This window comes from Bos mutus, chromosome 7 (genome assembly GCF_027580195.1).
Source record: "Bos mutus isolate GX-2022 chromosome 7, NWIPB_WYAK_1.1, whole genome shotgun sequence".
In the NCBI taxonomy this organism is placed as follows: Eukaryota; Metazoa; Chordata; class Mammalia; order Artiodactyla; family Bovidae; genus Bos; species Bos mutus.
Window position 1 is genome coordinate 80,695,579 of NC_091623.1, and position 27,918 is coordinate 80,723,496.

General features: G+C 37.4%; 1 protein-coding gene across 1 annotated transcript in view; it reads left to right on the forward strand.

Moving 5' to 3' along the window:
* Nucleotides 1-6,598: 6,598 nt before the first annotated feature.
* The window catches only part of GCSAML (germinal center associated signaling and motility like), a 56,893-nt gene continuing 35,573 nt past the window's right edge, over nt 6,599-27,918 (forward strand). Inside the window, exon 1 of the mRNA XM_070374203.1 lies at nt 6,599-6,717. Within this exon, the coding sequence (XP_070230304.1) occupies nt 6,689-6,717 (29 nt within the window). The 5' untranslated portion in view covers nt 6,599-6,688. The remainder of the gene's footprint in view (nt 6,718-27,918) is intronic.

Genomic DNA, 27,918 nt, shown 5'->3' on the forward strand with positions numbered 1-27,918 from the left:
CATGGGGGGCATTTTTTGGAAAGTGAATATTCAAAGGAAAAGTGAGATATGAGAGCATACATAAAGGGAGAGAACAAACACTACTTCAGTCAGTTCAGTTCAATCACTCAGTCGTGTCCTACTTTTTGCAACCCCATGAATTGCAGCATGCCAGGCCTCCCTGTCCATCACCAACTCCCAGAGTTCACTCAAATTCACATCCATCAAGTCGGTGATGCCATCCAGCCATCTCATCCTCTGTCATCCCCTTCTCCTCCTGCCCCCAATCCCTCCCAGCATCAGAGTCTTCTCCAATGAGTCAGCTCTTCGCCAAAGTATTGGCATTTCAGCTTTAGCATCAGTCCTTCCAATGAACACCCAGGACCGATCTCCTTTAGAATGGACTGGTTGGATCTCCTTGCAGTCCAAGGGACTCTCAAGAGTCTTCTCCAACACTACAGTTCAAAAGCATCATTCTTCAGCGCTCAGCTTTCTTCACAGTCCAACTTTCACATCCATACATGACCAGTGGCAAAACCATAGCCTTGACTAGGACCTTTGTTGGCAAAGTAATGTTTCTGCTTTTGAATATGCTGTCTAGGTTGGTCATAACTTTCCTTCCAAGGAGTAAGCGTTTTTTAATTTCATGGCTGCAATCACCATCTGCAGTGATTTTGGAGCCCCCCAAAATAAAGTCTGACACTGTTTCCCCATCTATTTGCCATGAAGTGATGGGACCGGATGCCATGATCTTCTTTTTATGAATGTTGAGTTTTAAGCCAACTTTTTTCACTCTCCTCTTTCACTTTCATCAAGAGGCTCTTTAGTTCTTCACTTTCTGCCATTAGGGTGGTGTCATCTGCATATCTGAGGTTATTGATATTTCTCCTAGCAATCTTGATTCCAGCTTGTGCTTCTTCCAGCCCAGTGTTTCTCATGATGTACTCTGCATAGAAGTTAAATAAACAGGGTGACAATATACAGCCTTGACGTATTCCTTTTCCTATTTGGAACCAGTCTGTTGTTCCATGTCCAGTTCTAACTGTTGCTTCCTGACCTGCACACAGGTTTCTTAAGAGGCAGGTCAGGTGGTCTGGTATTTCCATCTCTTTCAGAATTTCCCACAGTTTATTGTGATCCACACAGTCCAAGGCTTTGGCATAGTCAATAAAGCAGAAATAGATGTTTTACTGGAGCTCTCTTCCTTTTTCCATAATCCAGTGCATGTTGGCAATTTGATCTCTTGTTTCCCTGCCTTTACTAAAATCAGCTTGAACATCTGGAAGTTCATGGTTCACATATTGCTGAAGCCTGGCTTGGAGAATTTTGAGCATTACTTTACTAGCGTGTGAGATGAGTGCAATTGTGCAGTAGTTTGAGCATTCTTTGGCATTGCCTTTCTTTGGGATTGGAATGAAAACTGACCTTTTCCAGTCCTGTGGCCACTGCTGAGTTTTCCAAATTTGCTGGCATATTGAGTGCAGCACTTTCACAGCATCATCTTTCAGGATTTGGATTAGCTCAACTGGAATTCCATCACCTCCACTAGCTTTGTTTGTAGTGATGCTTTCTAAGGCCTACTTGACTTCACGTTACAGGATGTCTGCCTCTAGGTGAGTGATCACACCATCATGATTATATTGGTCGTGAAGATCTATTTTGTACAGTTCTTCTGTGTATTCTTGCCACCTCTTCTTATTATCTTCTGCTTCTGTTAGGTCCATACCATTTCTGTTCTTTATCGAGCCCATCTTTGCATGAAATGTCCCCTTGGTATCTCTAATTTTCTTGAAGAGATCTCTAGTCTTTCCCATTCTGTTGTTTTCCTCTATTTCTTTGCATTGATCACTGAGGAAGGCTTTCTTATCTCTCCTTGCTATTCTTTGGAACTCTGCATTCAGATGCCTATATCTTTCCTTTTCTCCTTTGCTTTTTACTTCTCTTCTTTTCACAGCTATTTGTAAGGCCTCCCCAGACAGCCATTTTGCTTTTTTTGGCATTTCCTTTCCATGGGGATGGTCTTGATCTCTGTCTCCTGTACAATATCACAAACTTCCATCCATAGTTCATCAGGCACTCTGTCTATCAGATCTAGTCCCTTAAATCTATTTCTCACTTCCACTGTATAATCATAAGGGATTTGATTTAGGTCATACATGAATGGTCTAGTGGTTTTCCCTACTTTCTTCAGTTTGATTCTGAATTTGGCAATAAGGAGTTCATGATCTGAGCCACAGTCAGCTCCCGGTCTTGGTTTTGCTGACTCTATAGAGCTTCTCCATCTTTGGAGATCTTCATAGAACCATTCAACTTCAGCTTCTTCAGCATTACTGGTTGGGGTATAGACTTACCAGACAGCAAATGAATTTTAGGTTCTTAGGAGAATAATGGGGGGTATGGTAGATGATGATGATATCTGTTTGAATGTGATGGTGACTTCCTATCTCCTTTCCTGTGATGATTCAATCTTCCCTGTGATAAAACTCCCAGGGAAGGGATTTACTACAATTGAATTCTTTCTTTGAAGAAATTCTTTCTTTGTGTTTAAGTAGATAAGGGGAGCTCAAAGAAAGCTTTTTCCTGCATTTATTGATTATAAAATGTCTTCATTACACCAAAGTGGCATACTGTGATTTCCTATACAATCATTATTTTACCTTTTCTCAAACTTGAGATAACTTTGTTCCATATAATAAATATAACAAAATTTAAATCTAGTCAAGTAATGACATTAAAAACATTTTAAACCAAGTATCTGGTTTGTTGACCTGTTAACTTTTCCAGTAGTAAATTTTTATCTTATTGGTCTGTCCTTCCACATAAAGTAATTGAGTTAGATTTGAGAGTCAGTTTCCTTGCCCAGGGCTTGGGTAAGGATCCATTTTGGTTCCAGTATTATCTACAAATAAGCAGAAACTAGCTGTTAACAGATAAGAATCTTCTTTCACCTCACATGCGTGGTCTAGCTCCAAGCTTTACGGAAGTAACTGATAACAAATCTCCCACACGGATGGCTGATGTAATTTAATGTTACAAATATCACTATTTTTGTGGAGGGAAATTTCCAGTTAAAATTAGAAATTTTAAACAAACATTATCAATAATGTAAAGATTTATTTATGTAAAACATGCTAATTTTTTAGCTAATTGTAGCATTGTTATAATAGAAATACTGAAGTAACCGAGAGAGAGAGAGAGAGAGAGAGAAGACCAAAAAACAATCATTACATGATTATATAATGGGGTACTTTGTATCATTAGTGGTGATATTATGAAAATATAATAACAGTCATCTACAAAAGAACTTTACACAGAAAATTACAAGATACTGAAGAAAGAAATCAAATATGACATAAATAGATGGAGAGATAGTCCATGTTCCTCGGTAGGAAGAATCAATATTGTGAAAATGACTATACTACCAAAGGCAATCTATAGAGTCAATGCAATCCCTATCAAATTACTAATGAAATTTTTCACAGAGCTAGAACAAAAATTTCAAAATACATATGTAAATACAAATATACGAGCAGCCAAAGCAGTCTTCAGAAAGAAGAATCCAGGTGGAGGAATCAACCTTCCTGACTTCAAATTATACTACAAAGCTAGTCATCAAGACAGTATGGTATGGGCACAAAAACACAAGTATAGACCAATGGAATAAGATAGAAAACTCAGAAAAAAATCCATGCACCTATAGGTACCTTATTTTTGACAAAGGAGGCAAGAATATACAATGGGGCAATGATAGCTTCTTCAATAAATGGTGCTGGGAAAACTGGACAGCTACATGTAAAAGAATGAAATTAGAACACTTCCTAACACCATACACAAAGATAAACTCAAAATGGATTAAAGACCTAAATGTAAGACCAGAAACTATAAAACTCTTAGAGGAAAATATAGGCAGAACACTCAATGACATAAATCAGAGCAAGGTCTTCTATGATCCACCTCCTAGAGTAAAGGAAATAAAAATAAAAGTAAACAAGTGGGACCTGATTAAACTTAAAAGCTTTTGCACAGCAAAGGAAACTATAAACAAGGTGAAAAGACAACCTTTAGAATGGGAGAAAGTAATAGCAAATGAAACAACTGACAAAGGATTAATTTCCAAAATACACAAGTAGCTCATACAACTCAATGCTAGAAAAACAAGCAACCCAATCGAAAAGTGGGGAAAAGACCTAAAGAGACTTTTCTCCAAAGAAGACATACAGATGGCTAACAAACAAATGAAAAGATGCTCAACATCACTCATTATTAGAGAAATGCAAATCAAAACCACAATGAGATATCACCTCAAACCAGTCAGAATGGCCATCACCAAAAAGTCTACAAACAGTAAATGCTGGAGGGGGTGTGGATAAAAGGGAACACTTTTGCACTGTTGGTGGGAATGTAAATTGATATAGCCACTATGGAAGATGGTATGGAGAGTCCTTAAAAAAACTAGGAATAAAACCACCATATGATTCAGCAATCCCACTCCTAGGTATATACCCTGACGAAACCAGTGTTTCATTGCAGCACTATTTACAATAGCTAGAATATGGAAGCAACCTAGATGTCCATCGACAAATGAATGGATACCGAAGTTGTGGTTCATATACACAATAGAATATTACTCAGCCATAAAAGGAACGCATTTGAGTCAGTTCTGATAAGGTAGATGAACCTTGAACCTATTATACAGAGTGAAATGAGTCAGAAAGAGAAAGATAAATATTGTATTCTAATGCATATATGGAGAAGGAAATGGCAGCCCACTCCAGTATTCTTGCCTGGAGAACCCCAGGGACGGGGATTACAATAGCTAGAATTCAATTGAACCTGCATCTTCTGTGTCTCCTACATTGCAGGTGGATTCTTTACCCTTTAAATCCTTATCTTTTTCCTGATAGACTCATGCTAGTGTGAGCAGAGGGGACCTTAAAGAGGCTGAAGAAATTGGAGACCTTGGGTGTTACTACATCTTCATCACTGAGTGTCTGGTTCCCAGTGGGGACCTACTCAAGCATTTAGGGACTGATGAGTTTATTTGTGAGTAATAAATGGTTTATGGCACTGGTTCTCAAATCTCAGCAGGCAGTAGGAGGAACACATCCCAAGAGTCTCTGATTCAGCAGGTGTGAGCTGGGGCCCCAAAATATGTATCTCTAACAAGTTCTCAGGTGACATGGATGCTCTTGGTCTGGAACCATGCTTTGAGAATCCCTGGTGGGATCAGCACGAGTGGCATCTACCCAAGAGTTTGTTAGAAAGGCAGATTGTTGACCCCAGCTTGACAATCAGAATCTGCATTTACAAGATCATCAGATGATTATTATAGATGTGAAAGTTTGGGAAGCAGGGCTTTAGTACACGTGTTCTCAAATATGAGTTGGGTAAACCATAAATGCAGAATGGGATGTGTGACAATCTTGTTGCAGATATATTTTTATCACAATTGTGACTGAAACATAAACTAGAATTTAGAAATTTCTGAACCAGAATTTGGGCTTTCCCAGTGACTCAATGCAGGATCTGCCTACGATGCAGGAGCCACAGGAGACATGGGCTCGATCCCAGGATTGGGAAGATCCCCTGGAGGAGGAAATGGCAACCCACTCCAGTATCTTTGCCTGGAGAATCCCATGGACAGAGAAGCCTGATGGGCTATAGTCCACAGGGTCACAAAGAATCAGACACAACTGAAGCGACTTTGCACGCACATACAGGGCCTGATACTTCCTGAGCTCTGCCGATGGCTAAGTTAAAACATCCTCAGTCCTGGTACTTTCAGAAAAAAAGAATTGGAACATATGAGTGTATAGTTTCTGAATTCAGCAGATCAATTTCATGTTGGATGAGAACTGAAGAAAAGTGGCTACTTGTTCTCTACTCTATTGCGTGAGAACTATAACAAAAAAACTGTTTCACTCTCCCAGCAACAATGGCTCAGAGTCAGCAGTCAGCTCATTGCTGCCTTGAAATTATCACTGTGGCCAGCTTGTGCTTTGTGGCTCTGATGGGTGATGTAGGGGAGGAAGTGGGGGACCAGATGGTGGAGATTGTATGTTCGGCCCTTTCACCTTCCCCCTTGTAATGTTAGTCTTGAAAAAACAACAGGAGGAAAAATTTCTTTTTACTTATCTTGAATAATGTCCAGTCTTTTCTATTTTTCTTACTCTTTCTCTGCAGTCTTGTCTTCTGAAGTATCAGATCACTAAGGAAAGGCATTTACATTTAATTTTATTTTTATCAACGGAAGAACAAACAGACGTTTGTTCTGTTTTTAACTTTATTTCTTTTCCTTATAGGAGGGTTTCTTTTTGTGTGTTTGGAAGAGGACAAAATATTAAGAATCTTGAAATCTAAAATTTGTGAGAAATAGGGATAGTCCCTGCCCTATCTGACTCTGAAATCCTGAAATTTTCTTGAAAGTAAAATGAACCCAGAGTGTTAGATTTATTCTTTCATGTTTCAGCCTGATTTTTCCACACCACACACACACACACACTCACTCACACTCATATCTCTTCCTTTTCCCCTCCCCTGCCTTCTCTACCATGCCTATGCCCATCCTCTGGCAACTTGTCATTGGTGAAAGCATGAATCAGTGGTCAGATGTAACATCCTGTCCCGTTTTTTGGCCACTGTTACTTTGGTCAAGACACCCCAAGTGGAATTAAACTCAGGATCTGAGAAACAGAGTCACAGTGAGAGGATGGGAAATAATCTCATGAGAGAAATCAGGTGAGTCCTGACTCTGGGCACAGCCCTTCTTGGGAGAAGAGACAGGAAGAGGGAGGTGGGGTGTGTGCATTTGGAATGGTGGATCAGTTGTGCTTTAAGAAGGTTGAACTTAAGGACAGCATCTCCTAAGAACATACAGGAACCTTCCAATCCACTTTCTCTTGGCTTACTTTGGAATTGTGGTAGGTTTCCAGATTTAGAAAATAAAAATACAAGATGCCAGTTAGATCGGAATTTCACATAAATACATGCATTTTTTTTTTTCAGTATAAGTATCCCTCGTGCAATATCTGGAGCACTATTGCACAGATCATGCTCTGTGCATGGGTCATTCTTAAACTGAAAAAGTTGTTTATCTGAAATTCAAATTTAACTGTGCATCCTGTCTTTTATCCAGCAACCTGGGTCTGTGATCACTTGAATCTTCCTACAACTCTTTCTTCATCTGGGTAGAGGGCTTATCTTGCCATTCATTGACTTCATGGGATCAGTGTGAAAATAAACACTCAGGTTTTTACAAATTGTGGAAGCAAAATAATTCACTCAAGTGTTTTTAATTTAAGTAGTGCCTTTTGTGGGTGATTTTTTTGTTTGTTTTCATTTTATTTATTATTTTTTATGAGTTTTTTAAAATTTTATTTTATTTTTAAACTTTACAATATTGTATTGGTTTTGCCAAATATTGAAATGAATCTGCCACAGGTATACATGTGTTCCTCATCCTGAACCCTCCTCCCTTCTCCCTTCCCATACCATCCCTCTGGGTCGTCCCAGTACACCAGCCCCAAGCATCCAGTATCGTGCATCGAACCTGGACTGGTGACTCGTTTCATACATGATATTATACATGTTTCAATGTCATTCTCCCAGATCTTCCCACCCTCTTCCTCTCCCACAGAGTTCATAAGACTGTTCTATACATCAGTGTCTCTTTTGCTGTCTCGTATACAGGGTTATTGTTAGCATCTTTCTAAATTCCATATATATGCGTTAGTATACTGTATTGGTGTTTTTCCTTCCGGCTTACTTCACTCTGTATAATAGGCTCCAGTTTCATCCACCTCATTAGAACTGATTCAAATGTATTCTTTTTAGTGGCTGAGTAATACTCCATTGTGTATATGCACCATAGCTTTCTTATCCATTCATCTGCTGATGGACATCTAGGTTGCTTCCATGTCCTGGCTATTATAAACAGTGCTGTGATGAACATTGGGGTACATGTGTCTCTTTCCCTTCTGGTTTCCTCAGTGTGTATGCCCAGCAGTGGGATTCTGGATCATAAGGCAGTTCTATTTCCAGTTTTTTAAAGAATCTCCACACTGTTCTCCATAGTGGCTGTACTAGTTTGCATTCCCACCAACAGTGTAAGAGGGTTCCCTTTTCTCCACACTGTGGGTGATTTTTTATCCCTATCCTCATCAAACACTTCCCTCTTATAGGTAAATAATTTTTTCTTTGCCTAAGATATATAGACATTTTTTTGTTGTTGTTGGAATGACTTTTATTTTATTCTTTATTGAAATATAATTGCTTTAAAAGACACAACTTTTTTATCCATTCATCTGTGGTCTTAGATTGTTTCCAAACAAGATATATCAAGAGTTGGCAAGGGTGTAGAGAAAAAGAAAGACTTGTATACTGCTGGTGGTTCAGTCACTGTGGAAAACAATTTAAATAATTAAAAAATGCAACAATCATATGATCTAGCATTCTTGCTTATTGGTACATATGCAAAAGAAATGAAAATAGGATCCTCCTATGTTTGTTGTAGCATTATTTACAACAGCCAAGACATAAAAATAACCTAAGTATTGAGCAATAGATCAATGGATAAAGATTATTTTTTCTTTTTTCTCTTGTTTTTCTTGATAATAGCCATACTAATGAGGTGATATCTCATTGTGGTTTTGATTGATTTGTATTTCCCTGATAGTTAATGATTGTTGTTTTTCAGTCTCTAAGTTGTGTCTGACTCTTTGTGACCCCATTCACTGCAGCATGCCAGACTTCCCTGTCCTTCACTGTCTCCTGGAGTTTGCTCAGACTCACATCCATTGAGTTGATGAACCATCCAACCATCTCATCCTCTGTTGCCCTCTTTTCCTCTTGCCTTCAATTTTCCCCGGCATCAGGGTCTTTTCCAGAGAGTAGTTGGTGGCCATTTGGATGTGATCTGTAATACAGGTAGATTGATCTGGCCTTCCAACACTCAACATATTGCTCCTGTGTTCCAATGAATATATCCATTTCCCACTAGCTAACATCTAAACTGTGGAACATTTGTTTTAGAATTTAAAGTCCTATATATTGTTTTAATCACTCCCTCCTTGTTCTCTTCTCCCTTTGGGCATTGCCTCACTGTCTTGCTTAGCAACCAGCCTCTAATTAAGTAATTTCTACTTACTAATGGAGTCTCTCCAAAGCAATTTTTACTTTGAATGTATCTTTACAGCCCCTATAACTGTCTAGAATGTAGAACAAAATAGAAATCTAAAGAATGTGTACTTAGTTAAATATATCTTTTTTCCCCCTTTCTGTCATAAATATGTTGTATGGATTTTGTCAGTTTGGTCTCTTGGCCCATTTGAGTTCAAGTGTGCCTTGGCTGTCAGAATGCTTGCTCCAAGGTTCATTTTCAACCATTTCTTATTTGTCAAACCATAATATTCATTCTACAGTGCTGTGGCCAGATATTACATCTTCCTGGTCTTTGCCAGAAATTATTCTTTCACTATTCAATGACTTGTAAATGGTTCATACACACTGATGACACTAAACGCATCTTGCTCTGTCATGGTTATATGGGTGTAAGACTTTTAGATAATGTATTCTCTGACCATGAGGATAGTACTCTTAAACTCTGAAAATCCCTGAAATTCTTGCTAATGATCTGCAGAAAGAAGGCTCTCAATAAATGTTTTCTGGCTAGTATGAAGAAGCACGTGCACTCATTGGAGGAGGGCAGAGGGTACAATTTTCCTCTTCAGATTACTGAGACTTAAAAGGAGCTTTCCATTTTTAGCTGTCTTCCTTTCTGTATTGATTTTTGAAATATCCAATTTTATCTGTTACCATGTTCTGATAAGGTTGGTGGTCTCTTTCAAAACAGCCATTAATTTTGCTTACTTTACAAACATGAAAGCATCATGAAGATGCTGATTCAGTTCAACCATGTTGTAAATGAAGCCAGTTAGACTCAGAGAGATGAAAGTGTCTTGGTTTTCTTACACTTGTCATTGCAAAACCCCCTTTTTATTCTCTTCATGGGATCGCAAAGAGTCAGACACAACTGAGCAATTAACACACACACACACATATTCTACTCTCTAGCCATTGCTCTCTGCTTAGGATCCTAGTCCCATCTTCTGGAGAAGCCTATCAGCTAGATTTCTGCTGCTACTGCTGCTGCTAAGTCGCTTCAGTCGTATCCGACTCTGTGAGACCCCATAGACGGCAGCCCACCAGGCTCCCCCTTCCCTGGGATTCTCCAGGCAAGATCACTGGAGTGGGTTGCCATTTCCTTCTCCAATGCATGAAAATGTAAAGTGAAAGTAGGAAGTCACTTGGTCATGTCCAACTCTCAGTGACCCCTTGGACTGCAGCCCACCAGGCTCCTCCGTCCATAGGATTTTCCAGGCAAGAGTACTGGAGTGGGGTGCCAAAGTCCAGGAAGATGTGAAGAGGAAGTAGACAAATGTTGTCTTAGGATTTCTCATGGTTGTCATCTGTGAATGATGCCTCCACAGTAAGAGAATATTCTAGGTCCTCCTGAATGCCCACAAACTTCAAGGCAACCAGATTCTATAGTACTCAAGGAACTCACAGGACTGAGTGAAGTATTCAACTTTCATTTATAGTAGGGACTAATAATTATCTCAGGCTTGCTCTCTGCTCTATACACTATTCAGAAGTTCATAAGATTATCTCATTATTTTTCCATACCAAGTGGTTATTTTTATCCTTATGTATGGTTTCATTGGAAAAATGCAATACTATATATAAAAGTGTTGGATTTTTGAATACATTTATAAATTGGTGATGGGAGATTATTTTATTTCCAGTAAGTAAAATACGGGTAATTTCTGTCTAGAGTATTCTTTGTCTTGGTGAACTTCAGAAGGCAGGTTAGCAGCACTGTTTGCAGTTCATACAACTGGATAAAGGAGGAAAGAATAATTTCTAATAAATAATTCACCTGAAAAATCATGAAGCTAGATTAAGCTTATATTTGATAATTGTCCTGTTTTTCTTGTGATCCTGGATAAGCTCCTTGGTTTCTATGATTGCATAACTGTATGTGCACTGTGAGGGTAATAATATTGCCAGATTAAGTTTTAGTCACAACTAGATTTAGTTGTGACAATAAAATGAAACAATGTATATGTGTTAGTGGGCTTCCCTGATAGCTCAGTTGGTAAAGAATCTGCCTCCAATGCAGGAAACTCCAGTTTTGATTCCTGGGTGGGGAAGATCCCCTGGAAAAGGGATAGGCTACCCACTCCAGTATTCTTGGACTTCCCTTGTGGATCAGCTGGTAAAGAATTCACCTGCAACGCAAGAGACCTGGGTTCAATCCCTGGGCTGGGAAGATCCCATGGAGAAGTGAAAGGCTACCCGCTCCATTATTCTTTCCTGGAGAATTCCATGGACTGTACAGTTCATGGGGTCTCAAAGAGTCGGACATGACTGAGCAACTTTCACTTTTCATATATGTTAGCAGGAACATCAGTTCAGTTTAGTCTCTCAGTTGTGTCCAACTCTTTTTAGCAGGAACATAGTAGCTGATTAATGAATGATACCTATTATTTAATTCCATTAGTACTGAAATCAACTTTATTTTCAGATTCTTGAGTTACAGTGCATTTTGCCTCAGTGAATTACTTATAGAAATTATTTAGTTCACAACGAACCCCATTCAATGTACTGCTGATATGATTGAGAACAAGATGGAAAAAAAAATTCTACCTCATGGAACTTGTTCTAGCAGGAGAAATGGGTTACAATGATACAAATTGTGCACTTCAGGGAGTTATAACAACTATGAATGAAATATAGCAAAGGGAGGGGTATGATGTCATGGAGAGCTAATATTAGAGTGACATGGGTATTTGGGAATAAGAAGATTAGGCAAAAATCTGTGGGATTAGCTTCCAGACAGAGAGACCATGTGTAAAGGCCCCAAGGAGAGTCAGAGTATGGTGTGTAATGGGATGAGGAGGGCAGAGGACATGAGGTTAATAGGGTTACCTCTTGGCCACTCCACATTTTATAACTGCTTGTCCTCGGTTTTTTTCTCTAAGTGTTATTGAGATATAGTTGTTATGCAAAATTCATATATTTAAAGTATGTATTTTTAAATTGATACATATTTACACTTCTGTGATATCATCACCACAGTTAAGGTACTAATATCTTAATTAGTGGAGATAATTAAGAGTGAAATAGAGGAGAGTGAAAAAGCTGGCTTAAAACTCAACCTTCAGAAAACGAAGATCATGGCATCTGGTCCCATCACTTCGTGACAAACTGATGGGGAAACAATGGAAACAATGAGAGACTAGTTTTTTTGGGCTCCAAAATCACTGCAGATGGTGACTGCAGCCATGAAATTAAAAGACGCTTGCCCCTTGGAAGAAAAATTATGAACAACGTAGACAGCATATTAAGAAGAAGAGACATTACCTTGCCAACAAAGGTCCTCCTAGTCAAAGCTAAGGTTTTTCCAGTAGTCATGTATGGATGTTAGAGTTGGAGAATCGATGCTTTTGAACTGTGGTGTTGGAGAAGACTCTTGACAGTCCCTTGGACTGCAAGGAGATCCAACAAGTCAATCCTAAAGGAAATCAGTCCTGAATATTGATTGACTGGAAGGACTGATGGTGAAGCTGAAACTCCAATACTTTGCCCAACTGATGCAGAGAACTGACTCATTTGAAAAGACCCTGATGTATGCGAGACAGCAAAAGAGACACAGATGTATAGAACAGTCTTTTGGACTCTGTGGGAGAGGGAGTGGGGGATGATTTGGGAGAATGGCATTAAAACATGTATAATATCATATAAGAAATGAATCGCCAGTCCAGGTTCAATGCAGGATACAGGAAGCTTGGGGCTGGTGCACTGGGATGACCCAGAGGGATGGTATGGGGAGGGAGGTGGGAGGGAGGTTCAGGATGGGGAACACGTGTACACCCATGGCGGATGCATGTTGATGTATGGCAAAACCAATACAATATTGTAAAGTAAAAAAAAATAAATAAAAAAAGAAAAAAAAAAGACTGAAGGCAAGAGGAGAAGGGGATAACAGAGGATGAGATGGTTGGATGGCATCACTGACTCAATGGACATGAGTTTGAGCAAGCTGCAGCAATTAGTGATGGACAGGGAGGCCTGGCATTCTGCAGTCCATGGGTCACAAAAAGTTGGACACAACTGAGCGACTGAACTGACTGAATCATCACCTCTAGTTTCTTTGTTTTGCCTGTGTGTATGTGTTTTGTGTCTGAGTTAAGAACACTTAACATGAGATCTTAATATATTTTAACATGCACAATAACTTATTATTAACTATAGGAACTATGTTGTGCTGCATATTCTGGAACTAATTTATATGGTATAACAGAAACATGATATTATTGAGCAGCAATTCTCCCTTTCCCTTTCTCCCCAGCCCTTTGCAACAACCACTCTACTTTCTGCTTCTATGAGTTCAACTATTTTCTTTTTTTAAAAAAATTAAAACTTGCTTAGTTTTCATTGAAGAATAATTGCTTCACAATATTGGTTTGATATCTGCCATAAATGAAGTAGCCATAGGTGTACATATGCCCCCTCCTTCTTGAACCACTCTCCTACCTCCCGCCCTTTCCCACCCCTCTAGGTTGTTACAGAGCCCCAGATAGAGCCTTGAGTCATAAAGCAAATTTTCATTTGCTATCTATTTGACATACGGTAGTTTATATGCTTCCATGCTACAATTATTTTCAGTTTCACATATAATTGAAGTCGTGCAGTATTCGTTCTTCTGTGACTGGATTATTTTACTTAAGCATAATATACTCAAGATTCATCCATGTTGTTGTAAAAGGTAGAATACTTTCTTTCTATGGCTAAATAATTTTAGATAGTATGTATATGCTACATGCCACATTTTCTTTATTCATCTGTGAATGGATTTGTGTTGTTTCCATATCTTATTTATTGTGAATAATGCTGCAGTAAAGATGGGAAGGCAGATATCTCTTTGAGACCCTGATTTTGATTTCTTTGGACATATATTCAGAAGTAAAAGAATATATGTATACTCAGAAATAACTAGTTTGTTTTTAATTTTTTGAGAAGTCATCATACTGTTTTCCACAGTGCGTGCATAATTTGCCTACATACCAACAATGCACAAAGTTTCTAATTTCTCCACACCATTGCCAATATCTGCATATATACATACATATATATATATATGTATATATATATTGGCTTCCCTGGTAGCTCAGCTGGTAACAAATCCACCTGCAATGCAGGAGACCCCAGTTCAATTCCTGGGTTGGGACAATCCACTGGAGAAGGGACAGGCTACCCATTCCAATATTCTTGGGCTTCCCTGGTGGTTCAGAGGGTAAAGAATTTGCCTGCATTGCGAGAGACCTGGTTTGATCCTTGGATTGGAAAGATCCCCTGGAGGAGGGCATGACAGCATACTCCAGTATTCTTGCCTGAAGAATCCCCACAGACTGAGAAGCCTGGAGGGCTACAGTCCATGGGGTCACAAAGAGTCAGATATGACTCAGCTATAAAACAACATACACACACACACTATATATTTTTTATAACAGCCATGCCATTTTAATAGGTGTGAGATGATATAACTCACTGTGATTTTGATCTGCACTTCACTGACAACTAGTGATGTTGAACATTTCCAGGCAGCTGTTGGCCATTGGTATGTCTTCTGTGGTGATGAAGGTGAAGTGAAACAGTTGTGCTCAAAGAGTTGAATTCACGTATGCCATGATGAAAAGTGTTTCCCTCTTTTAAGGTCAGTCAGACTTTATGGGAAGCCTATATGAGATAGCACTCTTGGCCTTAAGAAAATAATAACATAGAAGAGGGACTACAGTGGGTGCCGATTAAAAAGTTGATAAACCCCTTGAACAAATACTGTACCTAATGGCTGTTCTATACTTTAAAAAATTAGAAATTATATAGCTGAGAGATGATAAAAGATTTTCAAGGTCACTTCTGCTATAAAATGATGAAACTACAGTGTACAAATGATGATTTAACACATGTATATGTTGTGAAATGTTTACCAGGATATATCAGTAATTTCTGATATCAAGTCATGTGTCATTTCCACTATACCACAACAACCTTTTTTTTTTTTCCAGACAGGGCAGATGTTAACGTATTCTTCATAGAAGCCCAAATAGTGTGCTATAGAAACAACAGGAAGGGATGAATGGAATTCTAATTTGAACTGGCAGGGACGTAGGGCATGTTTGAATAATTGCAGCATGGATTGTTCTGCAAATGTTAGGCAGGCTGAACAAAGTGGAAAAGATTGCAAACTAAAGGGACAATGTGTGAAAACATATAAGAGTTTGAAGTACATGGTGTTTCAGGAACTACAGTTGTCAAAAGTTAGAGCATATTGCTCAAGGATAATCCCTATGGGGAAGAATTTGAAAATGAGATTTGGCATTTGATGATTAAAAAGTCTTCAAAGGCATCCAGGAAGTGATAATGCAATGAACATGAGTGGAGAAAGATGTAATGTGGCTTATATGTTAAGAGAATTGTCTGTCCTCAGTGTGTAAGGTGAAATGGAGAAAAATGGACAAAGTTAAGAAGTTCTAAAAAATAGATGAATTAAAAGGAAATGAAGAGCTAAAATTCAGCAGGACAACCAAAATGGAAAAAAAAGAGGTTTGGTGAAAATAAATGCACTTCACTTTGGTGTTTGTCAGTCATTTACATCACAAATGTGGCATGAGAGAAGGAAAAAATTATCCCCCCGAATGACATATAAGTCTCTTCCTGGCCTCTCCTGGGGACCTCTCCATTATTAGAGACTCTTGGGATATGCTGCACATATTTGGAGATGAAGGAGACACAGAAACAGAGAGAGCAGTGACGAATCTTAGGCGAGGTGGTACTTCCCAACTTCCTCCCGTAACTGTCAAATAAATCCCCATCAAATCTGCCAGACAGAGGAAACAGAAATGATAAGAATCAGACTCAGCTCTCCCCCTTTCCTTTGTCTTTGATAACACTTTTTTATTCTCCAGACTCAGCCATTACCCCATGCCTCTGTGTGGTCATTCATGGAATGAAAGAGCCATGAGACTTGTGCCAAAGATTTTCCAGCTTTCACTCTCAGACACTCTAATCCAATGGCATTGAGGGGAAAGGGAGATAACATTTAACAAGCAACTGAACAAGTGCTGAAATATTGTATAGTTGAGCTAAATCATTACAATGATACCACAAAGGAGATATTGTTATCCCCATTTTTATATGTTTTGAAATTAAGACTGCAAGGGTTTCAGTCTCTCAGTTAGAAGGGGTGGGTTTTTTTTTTAATTTAATTTTATTTTTAAACTTTACAAATTGTATTAGTTTTGCCAAATATCAAAATGAATCCGCCACAGGTATACATGTGTTCCTCATCCTGAACCCTCCTCCCTCCTCCCTCCCCATACCATCCCTCTGGGTCGTCCCAGTGCACCAGCCCCAAGCATCCAGTATCGTGCATGGAACCTGGACTGGCGACTCGTTTCATATATGATATTATACATGTTTCAATGTCATTCTCCCAAATCTTCCCACCCTCTCCCTCTGCAACAGAGTCCATAATACTGTTCTATACATCAGTGTCTCTTTTGCTGTCTCGTACACAGGGTTATTGTTAGCATCTTTCTAAATTCCATATATATGCGTTAGTATACTGTATTGGTGTTTTTCTTTCTGGCTTACTTCACTCTGTATAATAGGCTCCAGTTTCATCCACCTCATTAGAACTGATTCAAATGTATTCTTTTTAATGGCTGAGTAATACTCCATTGTGTATATGTACCACTGCTTTCTTATCCATTCATCTGCTGATGGACATCTAGGTTGCTTCCATGTCCTGGCTATTATAAACAGTGCTGCGATGAACATTGGGGTACACATGTCTCTTTCCCTTCTGGTTTCCTCAGTGTGTATGCCCAGCAGTGGGATTGCTGGATCATAAGGCAGTTCTATTTCCAGTTTTTTAAGGAATCTCCACACTGTTCTCCACAGTGGCTGTACTAGTTTGCATTCCCACCAACAGTGTAAGAGAGTTCCCTTTTCTCCACACCCTCTCCAGCATTTATTGCTTGTAGACTTTTGGATCGCAGCCATTCTGACTGGTGTGAAATGGTACCTCATAGTGGGGTGGTTTAAGTCATCAAACATGTAGCTAGCAAGACTCCAAAGCCCACGATCTTCGTTTGATTACTTGAGAGAGGTTTTCTATAAGACTTCTCTTCTTTCCAAGAAGAGGGTACTTTGGACCTTCTGGAACATGGGAAGGTGGGAAGCCTGCTGGTGGTTCTCAGAGGTGTATGAGGGGATGACATGAAGCCCTCTGCCTGTAGCTTGTCTATTGTTCAGCATTAAATGGATAAAAAGAACTGTTTCCTTCTTCTGGAAATCTATAGCTGACACATACATTATATTGAGAAAGTGTGAATCTTCTCTTCATCTGTCCAATGATAGGGTTCAGGATGTACTACCCTAAAATATGGTGCCTTGGTATATTGACTATCTCAAGCTGAAGGAATTCAAGGACAGCAGAAGCAGGATGGTTGTTCTGACTTCCCAAAACTTGCCTTTCTTCCCTGAAAGCAGGAGATGAATCTCTTATGTGAAAGGGAAGAGAGAAATTCCTATCACCAGAGACAAGGAATTTAAGGTCAAAAAGCTATGTTAACAAAACTTGTTACACCTTTGTCATTTATTAGCTCTAGCTCAATCCCTCTGCCTTGTCAATGTTTTACAAGCTTATTGTGCCTTTGTCTACAAGATATACAAGCTTCCTGCCCTGGTCACTTCTTCTGGTTTTCTTTCTTAAGTGAAGGCTCTCATATGCATGTAAAAATTAAATAAAATTTGTATGTTTTTCTCCTGTTAGTCTGCCTCATGTCAGTTTAATTTTTAGGCCCAGCTGGAGACCTAAAGAAATTAGAGGGAGACTTTTTCTCCTCTACATCATCTATCTACTTCAAGTTTGTATCTATATATGTACACAGCATGCAAACAGGCCCATATTGACTAAAAATAATAAAATTTCTGAACAGTGCAAGAAAACTTTAAAATTATAAGATTAATAGTTTTATTGTTCTTTATCATCTTAAATATTTTATGATCTCTGTATGATGCAGTCTTTCAAAGATGATAGTTTAAAGGAAAATTCAATAACGGAGAATCTATATTGCCTCTAGTGGAATTAGACCCAGTCCATATTTCCTCAGGCAACATGGATTTATAACTTACATTTTGGACAGAATTTTATAACCAGATCTCCACAATTGTTTATGAAGAATTTTACATTCCTGCTAGAGCTAAAGTAACTAAATTAAAAGCTTGGATATTCCCCAGAGAATAAGACTTTAGTATGCTTCTGTGTTCAGAAAGGGGAAGTAGTAAATTGACTAAAGAAAAGGAAAATGTACCTTAAGAGGAAATTCATTTACCATCTCATCATTCTGCTCTTACTTTTAAAATTGTGTTCTGGGTCAAGTGCTTAGCCAGGCATCAGAGACTGAAGTACCTGACTTTGAAGCAGATGAATTTTTCATGTGTAGATGATCATGTTTTTTTTTTTTTTCTCTTTATCCTCATTAGTTAGTAATTAAGTGTAGAATTTGATGACTCTTGGTGATGCTTTTCTGCTTTCCAAAAAGTAGAAAGAATGTGTTAAAGATTTTCAAAACAAACTACTCTTTGTGACCATTGAAAAGTATTTTGCATTGTTATCTTCATCTAGGTTCTAATAAAGTGGCAGGTGCTTTAAAAGCAGAGAAAGGAACAAAAGAATCACCACTAACAGGAAGACTGAGTAGAAGGCAATAGCACCCTACTCCAGTACTCTTGCCTGGAAAATCCCATGGATGGAGGAGCCTGGAAGGCTGCAGTCCATGAGGTTGCTGAGGGTTGGACACAACTGAGTGACTTCCCTTTCATTTTCACTTTCATGCATTGGAGAAGGAAATGGCAACCCACTCCAGTGTTCTTGCCTGGTGAATCCCAGGGACGGCAGAGCCTGGTGGGCTGCTATCTATGAGGTCACAGAGTCGGACACGACTGAAGTGAATTAGTAGTAGTAGTAGTAGTATTAAGGGGTGGTATCTTGTTGTTGTTGTTTAGTCACTAAGTGGTGTCTGACTGCTTTTTGACTTTGTGGACTGTAGCTTGCCAGTCTCCTCTGTTCTTGAGATTTCCCAGGCAAGAATATTGGGGTGAGTTGTCCTTCCTTTTCCAGGGGATCTTCCCAACTTGAGACTCAAATCCACATCTCCTACATTGACAGGCAGAGTCTTTACCACTGAGCCACCTATGTAAGACCATTTTCATCATGTTTTCTCTTTCCTCCCTAATTAATTTATGTCATCTGTAGCCTTAGAGTGTTTGGATCTGAGTCTTTGAAATGTTAATAGATGCAAACAATAACAATATCAACTTAGTCTGTTTTCTTCTATACTCATCAATATCTTTGAGATCTATATTTATTAGAGTGAGTGTATCTGCCTTGTAACTTTGTATCTGCACTTGCTTCACACCATCCATTCATTGCCAACCCGCTTACCAAAGTCCTGCTGTGGATATCTAAAACATACCTCTTATATCCCTTTGGAAGGAGTGACCTGGAATATACACCATTTCTTTACCAGAAGGCTACACCTTCTACTCTCCCTTTCTGGAGTTTTTGGATCTTCACATCTGTTCCTATACTTGAAAAATGCATGTTTTCTAATTTTGCCATATATTTTAAATGTAAATTTGTAACCAATTGTTATTTTAATTTTCATTTCTCTGGTTGTTTATTGGTGATTTTGTGTATCTATTCAGGTGCTTCTTAGGCTCTGAAGCTTCTTTTAAATGTTTACTATCCAAAGCCTCTGCTCCCAGAGCAGCAAACTGAGTTCCCTGTGCTACATAGCTGCTTCCCACTAGCTAGGTTTTTTACACAGGGTGCTCTGTGATGACCTAGAGGGCTGGGAATTGAGGAGTTGGGTGGGAGGGAGGCTCAGCAGGGAGAGGATATATGTATACTCATGGCTTATTCACGTTGTTGTACAGCAGAAATCAACACATTATTGTAAAGCTATTGTCCTCCAATCAGAAATAAATTAAAGCAAAATAAAATACCCAAACAAACAGAAACTTTTTTGCTCATCTTTTTCCCCCTCTTTGGTTTCTTGAATTCTTGTGGATTAACAAACACCTTTTGAATATTATAGACTCACCTCTTGAGTGTTAGCCAGGTTAAAGAAAAAAGTAATGACACTTGTTGAAGATGGCAAGGAAGACTTGATTTTATAGCTGGGGAGAGAGATGGGGCTGAAAGAATTTACAGTCAAGGAACAGGGTATGGGTCAGTGGATGACAATTTACTAAGAGGAAATAGGGTTAAAAGTGGTTCTGGCTCAACCGACCTAACAGAACTCCTGTTGAAGACAGGCCATGATGATCAGAAATCTCTTGGTGGATGGTGGAGGATGAGGAGCTTGGTGGGGTTCTGGTTAGAGCATCTTGGCAGGATTTTTACTAAAATTGGATTTTATAGGGAAGTGCACAGATAGGACTAGGAAGAGGTTCAGGAAACTGATTCAAGTTTGTTAGCCATAACAAGTATCTAATCTTACCAGGCATCTATCTACTTGCTTCATTTTTATTTATTAATGCCTGAAGTCCTAAATGTTGATGTAATAAAATTTGTCAAGTTTTTGCCTCATGGTTTGTGGTTTGGTTCTTTTAAGATAATTTTCCTTTAATTGATTTCTGTATTAAGGCAAAATTTGCATATGGCAAAATGAGCAAATTTTAAGTGTAACACTTGTTGAGTTTTACAAATGTGTATACCTATGGAACGTGGTATATATCTATAGAACATGTGTATAGTCATAGAACATGTGTATACCTATAGAATACCCCAATCATGACATATAATTTTTCATCATCACAGAAATTGTCCTCATGCCTCTTCTCAATCACCTCAAAGTACTCTTCTATTCCCATTTTTGTTTTTTTTACAAATGAGCTCATAAAATATGTACTTTTTTTGTGTTTGCTTTTCAGTCAACATTAATGAAGAGACTCATCCGTACTGCTGCATGTGACAAAAGTTCATTCTTTTTTGTTACTGAATATTCCAGAGTCTGTTTAGGTGCAAATACACAAGAGTATGATTATACATTCTTCTATTCATAGTATTTGAGTTACTTTCTATTTTGGGCTATAATGAATAAAGCTACTATAAATATTCATATTTAAATGCTTTTGTGGATATATGTTTTCTTTTCTCTTGGGTAATTCCTTAGGAAGAAGTTTTCTCCCATTTTTATGTAGCAAAGCTATTACTCTGAATTTTCTTGTACTGATTTTCTTCATTAGATCTTTGATCTCTATTAGTATATGGGTTAAGTTAAGGATTTTGCTTTTTTTCTCTCAAAAAAAATGACCCAGATTTTGCAACTTCAATTACTAGAAGATCTATTCTTTTCCCATTGAACTCTAATTACTTCTATATTATATATGAAGTGTCTACATATGATTGGTTTATGTCTTGTATTCCTTTACTAGCAGCATATAGATTTTATTATGATGACTTTGTAGTATGACTTGATATCTGGTATGATGTTATTCTCTATAACATCACAAAGGTTTGAGGTAATAAATACAAACCATAGCAGAATGATTTTAGTAGGATAGGTTTTAATGTAAAGAATTTGGTACCTACGAAATCCTTGGAATGGCTGCTCTAGTTGTGGCTTTCAGTCTGGGCCTCTTTATAAACATACTTTTACCCTACAAAATTGACCAAGCTACCCTGTCTAAGAGGTTTCTAGGGTGATTCTACATTAAAAATTTCCCCACCGGTACTGTCTATGAGGCTTGAGAATGGACACCAGAAAGCTGATGCACAAAAACTTCTTGTCTGTGAACCTGACTTTTGGAGGAAGAGCCACAAAAAGGCCTCTTCACACTTTGAGCAGCATATAATTTGCAGCTTCAATATTGGTGGCAAATGATTCTGAAGAAGGCAGTCATCACTTTCCTTTTTGCAGAAAGAAGATGGAATAGATATTAACAATGCCCATTAACTATGCTCAGAACATGCCCGCTTTGTTCTTCACTTCAAAATTGATATAACTTTTTGAGGACTTTTACCTCTCATATTTATTAAAAACTAAGTTGAGTTAATCAAAAGTGTCAGCTTGAATTTTGATTGGGAGAACATTGGCTATATAGATTAATTTCAGGACAAAAAGCTATGTTAATGCAACCACTATTACAGTCAAAACAGTTGTGTGTAACTTTAATCAAAATTTTAGTGTATTCTAAAAGAGTTGTAATTTTTGTTTTTCTTGCATTCTTTGTTTAGGTTGATTTCTAGGTACTATTTATAATATCAGATAAAGTACATTCTACTCTAGCCTAGTGTTGTTAAAATGCTATTGAATTTTGTAAGATAGTTTTGTGTCTACCAGCCTCGCTAACTTTGTCATTTAATAGTTTGTTAAGTTAATGCTACTGGGTTTTACATAGAGTTAATATGTAAACTACAAAAAAGACTTCTACTTCTTTTCATTTTTTACAACTCCTGCCTTTTTCTTGTTTTGTTTTCATTAACTTTGCTGTATGCTTTTGATATATTGCTTTTATCAAAATAAAGAAGTTCCAACTTATAATACATTTTATGAGAATTTTTATTATTAATGTGGCTAAATAGTATCAAATGAATTTTTGAAATTGTTGAGATAACCTTTAAATTTTTTGGTTAGATTTCTAAGATGGTAAATATGTTAATAGTTTTCTTTCATTTTTTTTTTAAAATTAATGGCTTAGAGTTCTGATAGCAATCAGTGTTTGATAAACAGAGATGGTAGTGAGAAAGCAATCAAATAATGAACATAAAATCCATTATCAATTCAGAACTGTATTAAGTTACTGACTTTACCGTCCTGTCTTAGCAGTGTCTAAGTAAACTTTAGGCTTGTGAATAAGAGAGATTGTTAACAGTAATAGGAAATGATTAGGAAAGGTTTTTCTCCTTGTCTTTTTTTTTCTCTATTATGTGAATTGGAAACACTGTCAGTTGCATGACCCATGTCCATTCCTCAAGACTCCTTACTAATACAATTTTGATTTTATTTATTTTAGCAATATAATCAGATTTATTATCCCTTGTAGGTAGGCATATCATTAGATGTTCAATGAGATGACCTGGAGCTTCCTATGAAATCTTTTTCTTTTCTAATAAATATGTTCAGTATAAATGGCATCTACTTTCCCTTTTATAGTTACTTTGAACATGGACATGATGTCTGAGGTTGTGATAATAACAAGACAAGCATGATAGTGACACCAAAAATGTAGGCATGGCAAAAGTAACAAGCGTGTCTGCCAGATAACACCCCTGAATGTCTCAACCCAATATCTGTAAATGTATCTGTCTCTAATTATTTTCAGAAAAATGGACAAATAATGGACAAACAAAAATCTATTTGCTTAAACTTATAATTTTTCTGTTAGCAAATTAATACAAGCTAAGTGAAAAATATAGTACAAGTCAATAATGGCATTGAAGTTCAAATAGTTGATAATACAGTTCTTTTTTTAAACTTTTAATTTTAATTTGAAGTTGATTAGCAATATCGTATTAGTTGTAGGTGTACAGCAAGGTGATTCAATTATACATATTCATGTAACTATTCTTTTTCAAAGGATTTTCCCATGTCAGCTCAGTTCAGGTCAGTTGCTCAGTCGTGTCTGACTCTTTGCAACCCCATGAATTGCAGCATGCCAGACCTCCCTGTCCATCACCAACTCCTGGAGTCCACCCAAACCCATGTCCATTGAGTCTGTGATGCCATCCAATCGTCTCATCCTCTGTCATCCCCTTCTCCTCCTGCCCTCAATCTTTCCCAGCATCAGAGTCTTTTCCAATGAGTCAGCTCTTCGCATCAGGTGGCCAAAGTATTGGAGTTTCAGCTTTAGCATTAATCCTTCCATTGAACACCCAGGACTGATTTCCTTTAGGATGGACTGGTTGGATCTCCTTGCAGTCCAAGGGACTCTCAAGAGTCTTCTCCAACACCACATTTCAAAAGCATCACTTCTTCGGTGCTCAGCTTTCTTTATAGACCAACTCTCACATCCATACATGACCATTGGAAAAACCATAGCCTTGACTAGACAGACCTTTGTTGACAAAATGATGTCTCTGCTTTTTATATGCTGTCTAGGTTGGTCATAACTTTCCTTCCAAGGAGTAAAGGTCTTTTAATTTCATGGCTGAAATCACCATCTACAGTGATTTTAGAGCCCAGAAAAATAAAGTCAGCCAGTGTTTCCATTGTTTCCCCATCTATTTGCCATGAAGTGATGGGACCAGATGCCATGATCTTCGTTTTCTGAATGTTGAGTTTTAAGCCAACTTTTTGACTCTCCTCTTTCCTATGTAGGTTTTTACATAACATTGGGTAGAGTTCCCTTTGCTATACAGTAGGTCCTTGTTGGTTATCCATTTAAAATACAGCAATGTGTACATGTCAGTCCCAAACTCTTAATCAGTCCCTCCCCTAGACCCTTTCCTTCTGCTAACCATAAGTTTGCTCTGTAGGTCTGGGAATCTGTTTTTGTCTTCTAAGAACATTTGTATCATTTTATTTAGATTCTCTATATAAACAATATCATACAATATTTGTCTTCACTCAGGATAACAATCTGTATATCCATCTATGTTGCTGCAAATGACATTATTTTTAGTGGCTGAGTAATATTTCATTGAATATATGTACTGCATCTTCTTTATCCATTCATTTGTCGAGGTACATTTAGGTTGCTTCCATGTCTTGGTTATTTGTATTGATAACCTACCCCGTCTGGGATAACACCTAGTTGATTGTCATGTGCTTTTTTTGATTTTTTAAACTTTATTATTTTTATTTAATTATATTTGACTTCCAATACTTTATTAATTTCAAGTGTACAGCATACTGATTCAGTATTTTTACAGATTATACTCTATCTAAAGTTGTTACAGGAAAATGGCTATAATTCCAGTGCTCTACAGTATCTTCTTGTTGGTTATCTATTTATAATAGTAGTTTTTCTCTCTTAATCCCATATCTCTAATATGCCCTTCCTTCTTTTTCTCTCCCTTTTGGGAAACACTAGTTTGTTTTCTATATCTGTGAATATCTTTTGCATATATTCATTTGCATTATATTTTAGATTCCATATATAAGTGATATAAACATTATTTCTTTGTCTGACTTACTTTGTTGTTGTTCAGTTGCTCAGTCATGTCTGACTCTCTGCAACCCTGTGGACCGCTTGCAGCTTTGCGACCCCATGGACCCCCAGCAGCATACCAGGCTTCCCTGTCCTTCATCATCTCCTGGAGTGTGCTCAAACTCATGTGCATTGAGTTGATGGTGCCATCTAACCATTTAATCCTCTGTCATCCCCTTCTCCTGCCTTCAATCTTTCTCAGCATTAGGGTCTTTTCCAATAGTTGGCTCTTCCCATCAGGTGGCCAAAGTATTGGAGCTTCAGTTTCATCATCAGCATCAGTCCTTCCAATGAATAGTCAGGGTTGTTTTCCTTTAGGGTTGTTTTCCTTGATTTGATCTCCTTGCTGTCCAAGGGACTCTCAAGAGTCTCCTCCAGCACAGTTCAAAGGCATCAATGCTTCGGCGACCAGTCTTTTTCATTGTCCAGCTTTCACATCTGTACATGACTACTGGAAAAACCATAGCTTTGATTACACAGACCTTTATAGGCAAAGTAATGTCTCTGCTTTTTAATATGCTGTCTCGGTTTGTCATTGCTTTCCTTCCAAGGAGCAAGCATCTTTTAATTTCATGGCTGCAGTCACCATCCACAGTGATTTTAGAGCCCAAGAAAATAAAGTCTGTCGCTATTTCCATTGTTTCTGTAGATCCATCTATGTAGTAGCAAATTCAGTCTTTATTAAAGACTGAATAATATTAATATTGTGTATTATGCACACACATCTCATGTCTTCTATATCCATTTATTTGTTGATGAATACTTAGGTTGTTTCCATATCTTGGCTATTGTAAATAGTGATATTGTATGTACACAGCATACAGCATCTTGTGTCTTTTGCATACAAGTTCTTGTGTCTTTTGCACACATGTTCTTGTTTTCTCCAGATGTAATACCAAGGAGTGGAACTTCTGGATCACATGTAGTTCTATTTTTAGTTTTTTGAGGAATCTTTATACTGTTTTTCATAGTGATTGTACCAATTTGCATTTCTACCAACAGTGTGCAAGGGTCCACTTTTCTCCACATCCTTTCCAACTTTTGTTATTTGCAGTTTTTTTGATAATGGTCATTTGACAGGTGTAAGATGATACCTCAATGCTGTTTTGATTTATGTTTATTTAATAATTTATGATGTTGAGCATCTTTTCATTTATCTGTTAGCCATCTGTATGTCTTTGAAGAAATGTCTGTTCAGGCGCATTTTTTGGTTGGGTTGTTTGTTTTTATGATACTGAATTGTATGAAGTATTTATATATTTTGGATATATGAGCCTTTAGTTGAGCTCATCTTTTGCAAATATTTTATCCCATTCTTTAGGTTGTATTTCCATTTTATAAATGATTTCCTTTGTTGTGCAAAATGTTTAAGTTTAATCAGATCAAATTTGTTTATTTTGCTTTTATTTATTTTGGCAAAAAATGTTGCTGTAACATGTCAAAGAGTGTTTGCCTATATATTTTTTTAGAAATTTATGGTTACAAATCTTACAATTAGGTCTTTAAATCATTTTGAGTTTATTTTTGTGTACAATGTGAGAAATTTTTCTAATATCATTGTTTTACATGAAATGTCCTTTTTTATCAGGAAAATTTGTTGAAAAGACTGTTTTATCAATTGGTATATTCTTGCCAAGGATTAGCTGGGTATAGATATATGAATTTATTTCTAGATTCTCTTTTCTGTTTGACCTATGTGTCTGTTTTTTGGTGCCAGGACCAACCCGTTTTGATTACTGTATGTAAGTAGTATACTCTGAAGTCTGGGAGAGTGATACTTCCTGCTTTGTTCTTTTTTCTCAAGAAAGCTTTAGAAATTCTGGGTCTTTTATGGTTCCATATAAATTTTAGGATTATTTGTTTTAGTTGTGTGAAAAAAGTCATGGGTATTTTGATAGAGATTGCATTAAATCTGTAGATTGCTTTGATTAGAATGCTCATTTTAACAATATTAATTATTCTAATACAAAATCACAGTATAGATTTCAATTTCTTTGTATCATCTTCAATTTCTTTCATCAATGTATAATTTTCTTAGTATACATCTTTCACCATCTTGATTAAATTTATTCCCAGATATTTTAATTCTTTTTGATGCAATTTTAAACAAGATAGTTTTTTTTTTTTAAACTTTCTCTTTTGAGAATAGGTATTAGTGTACAGAAACACAAAAGATTTCTGAATATTAATCTTATATCCTGCAATTGTGAGGAATTTGTTTATTTTAATAGACATTTTGGTGACATTAGGGTTTTCTATATAAAGTATTGCAAATAGGAACAGTTTTACTTCTTCTCATCTAATATAGATGTATTTTATTTCTTTTTCTTACCTAATTGCTTTGGTTAGAATTTCCAATACTATGTTAAATAGAAGTGGCAAGAATGAGCATTCTTTCCTTGTTCCTAAATTTAGAGAAATGGCTTTCATCTTTTCACCATTGAGTATGATGCTAGCCGTGGATTTCTCATAAATGTCCTTTTTTATGTTCACTTATATTCCATCAGGGATCTTAGTTTTCTGAATGCTGAGCTTTAAGCCAACTTTTTCACTGTCCTCTTTCACTTTCATCAAGAAGCTCTTTAGTTCTTCTTCACTTTCTGCCATAAGGGTGGTGTCATCTGCATATCTGAGGTTATTGATATTTCTCCT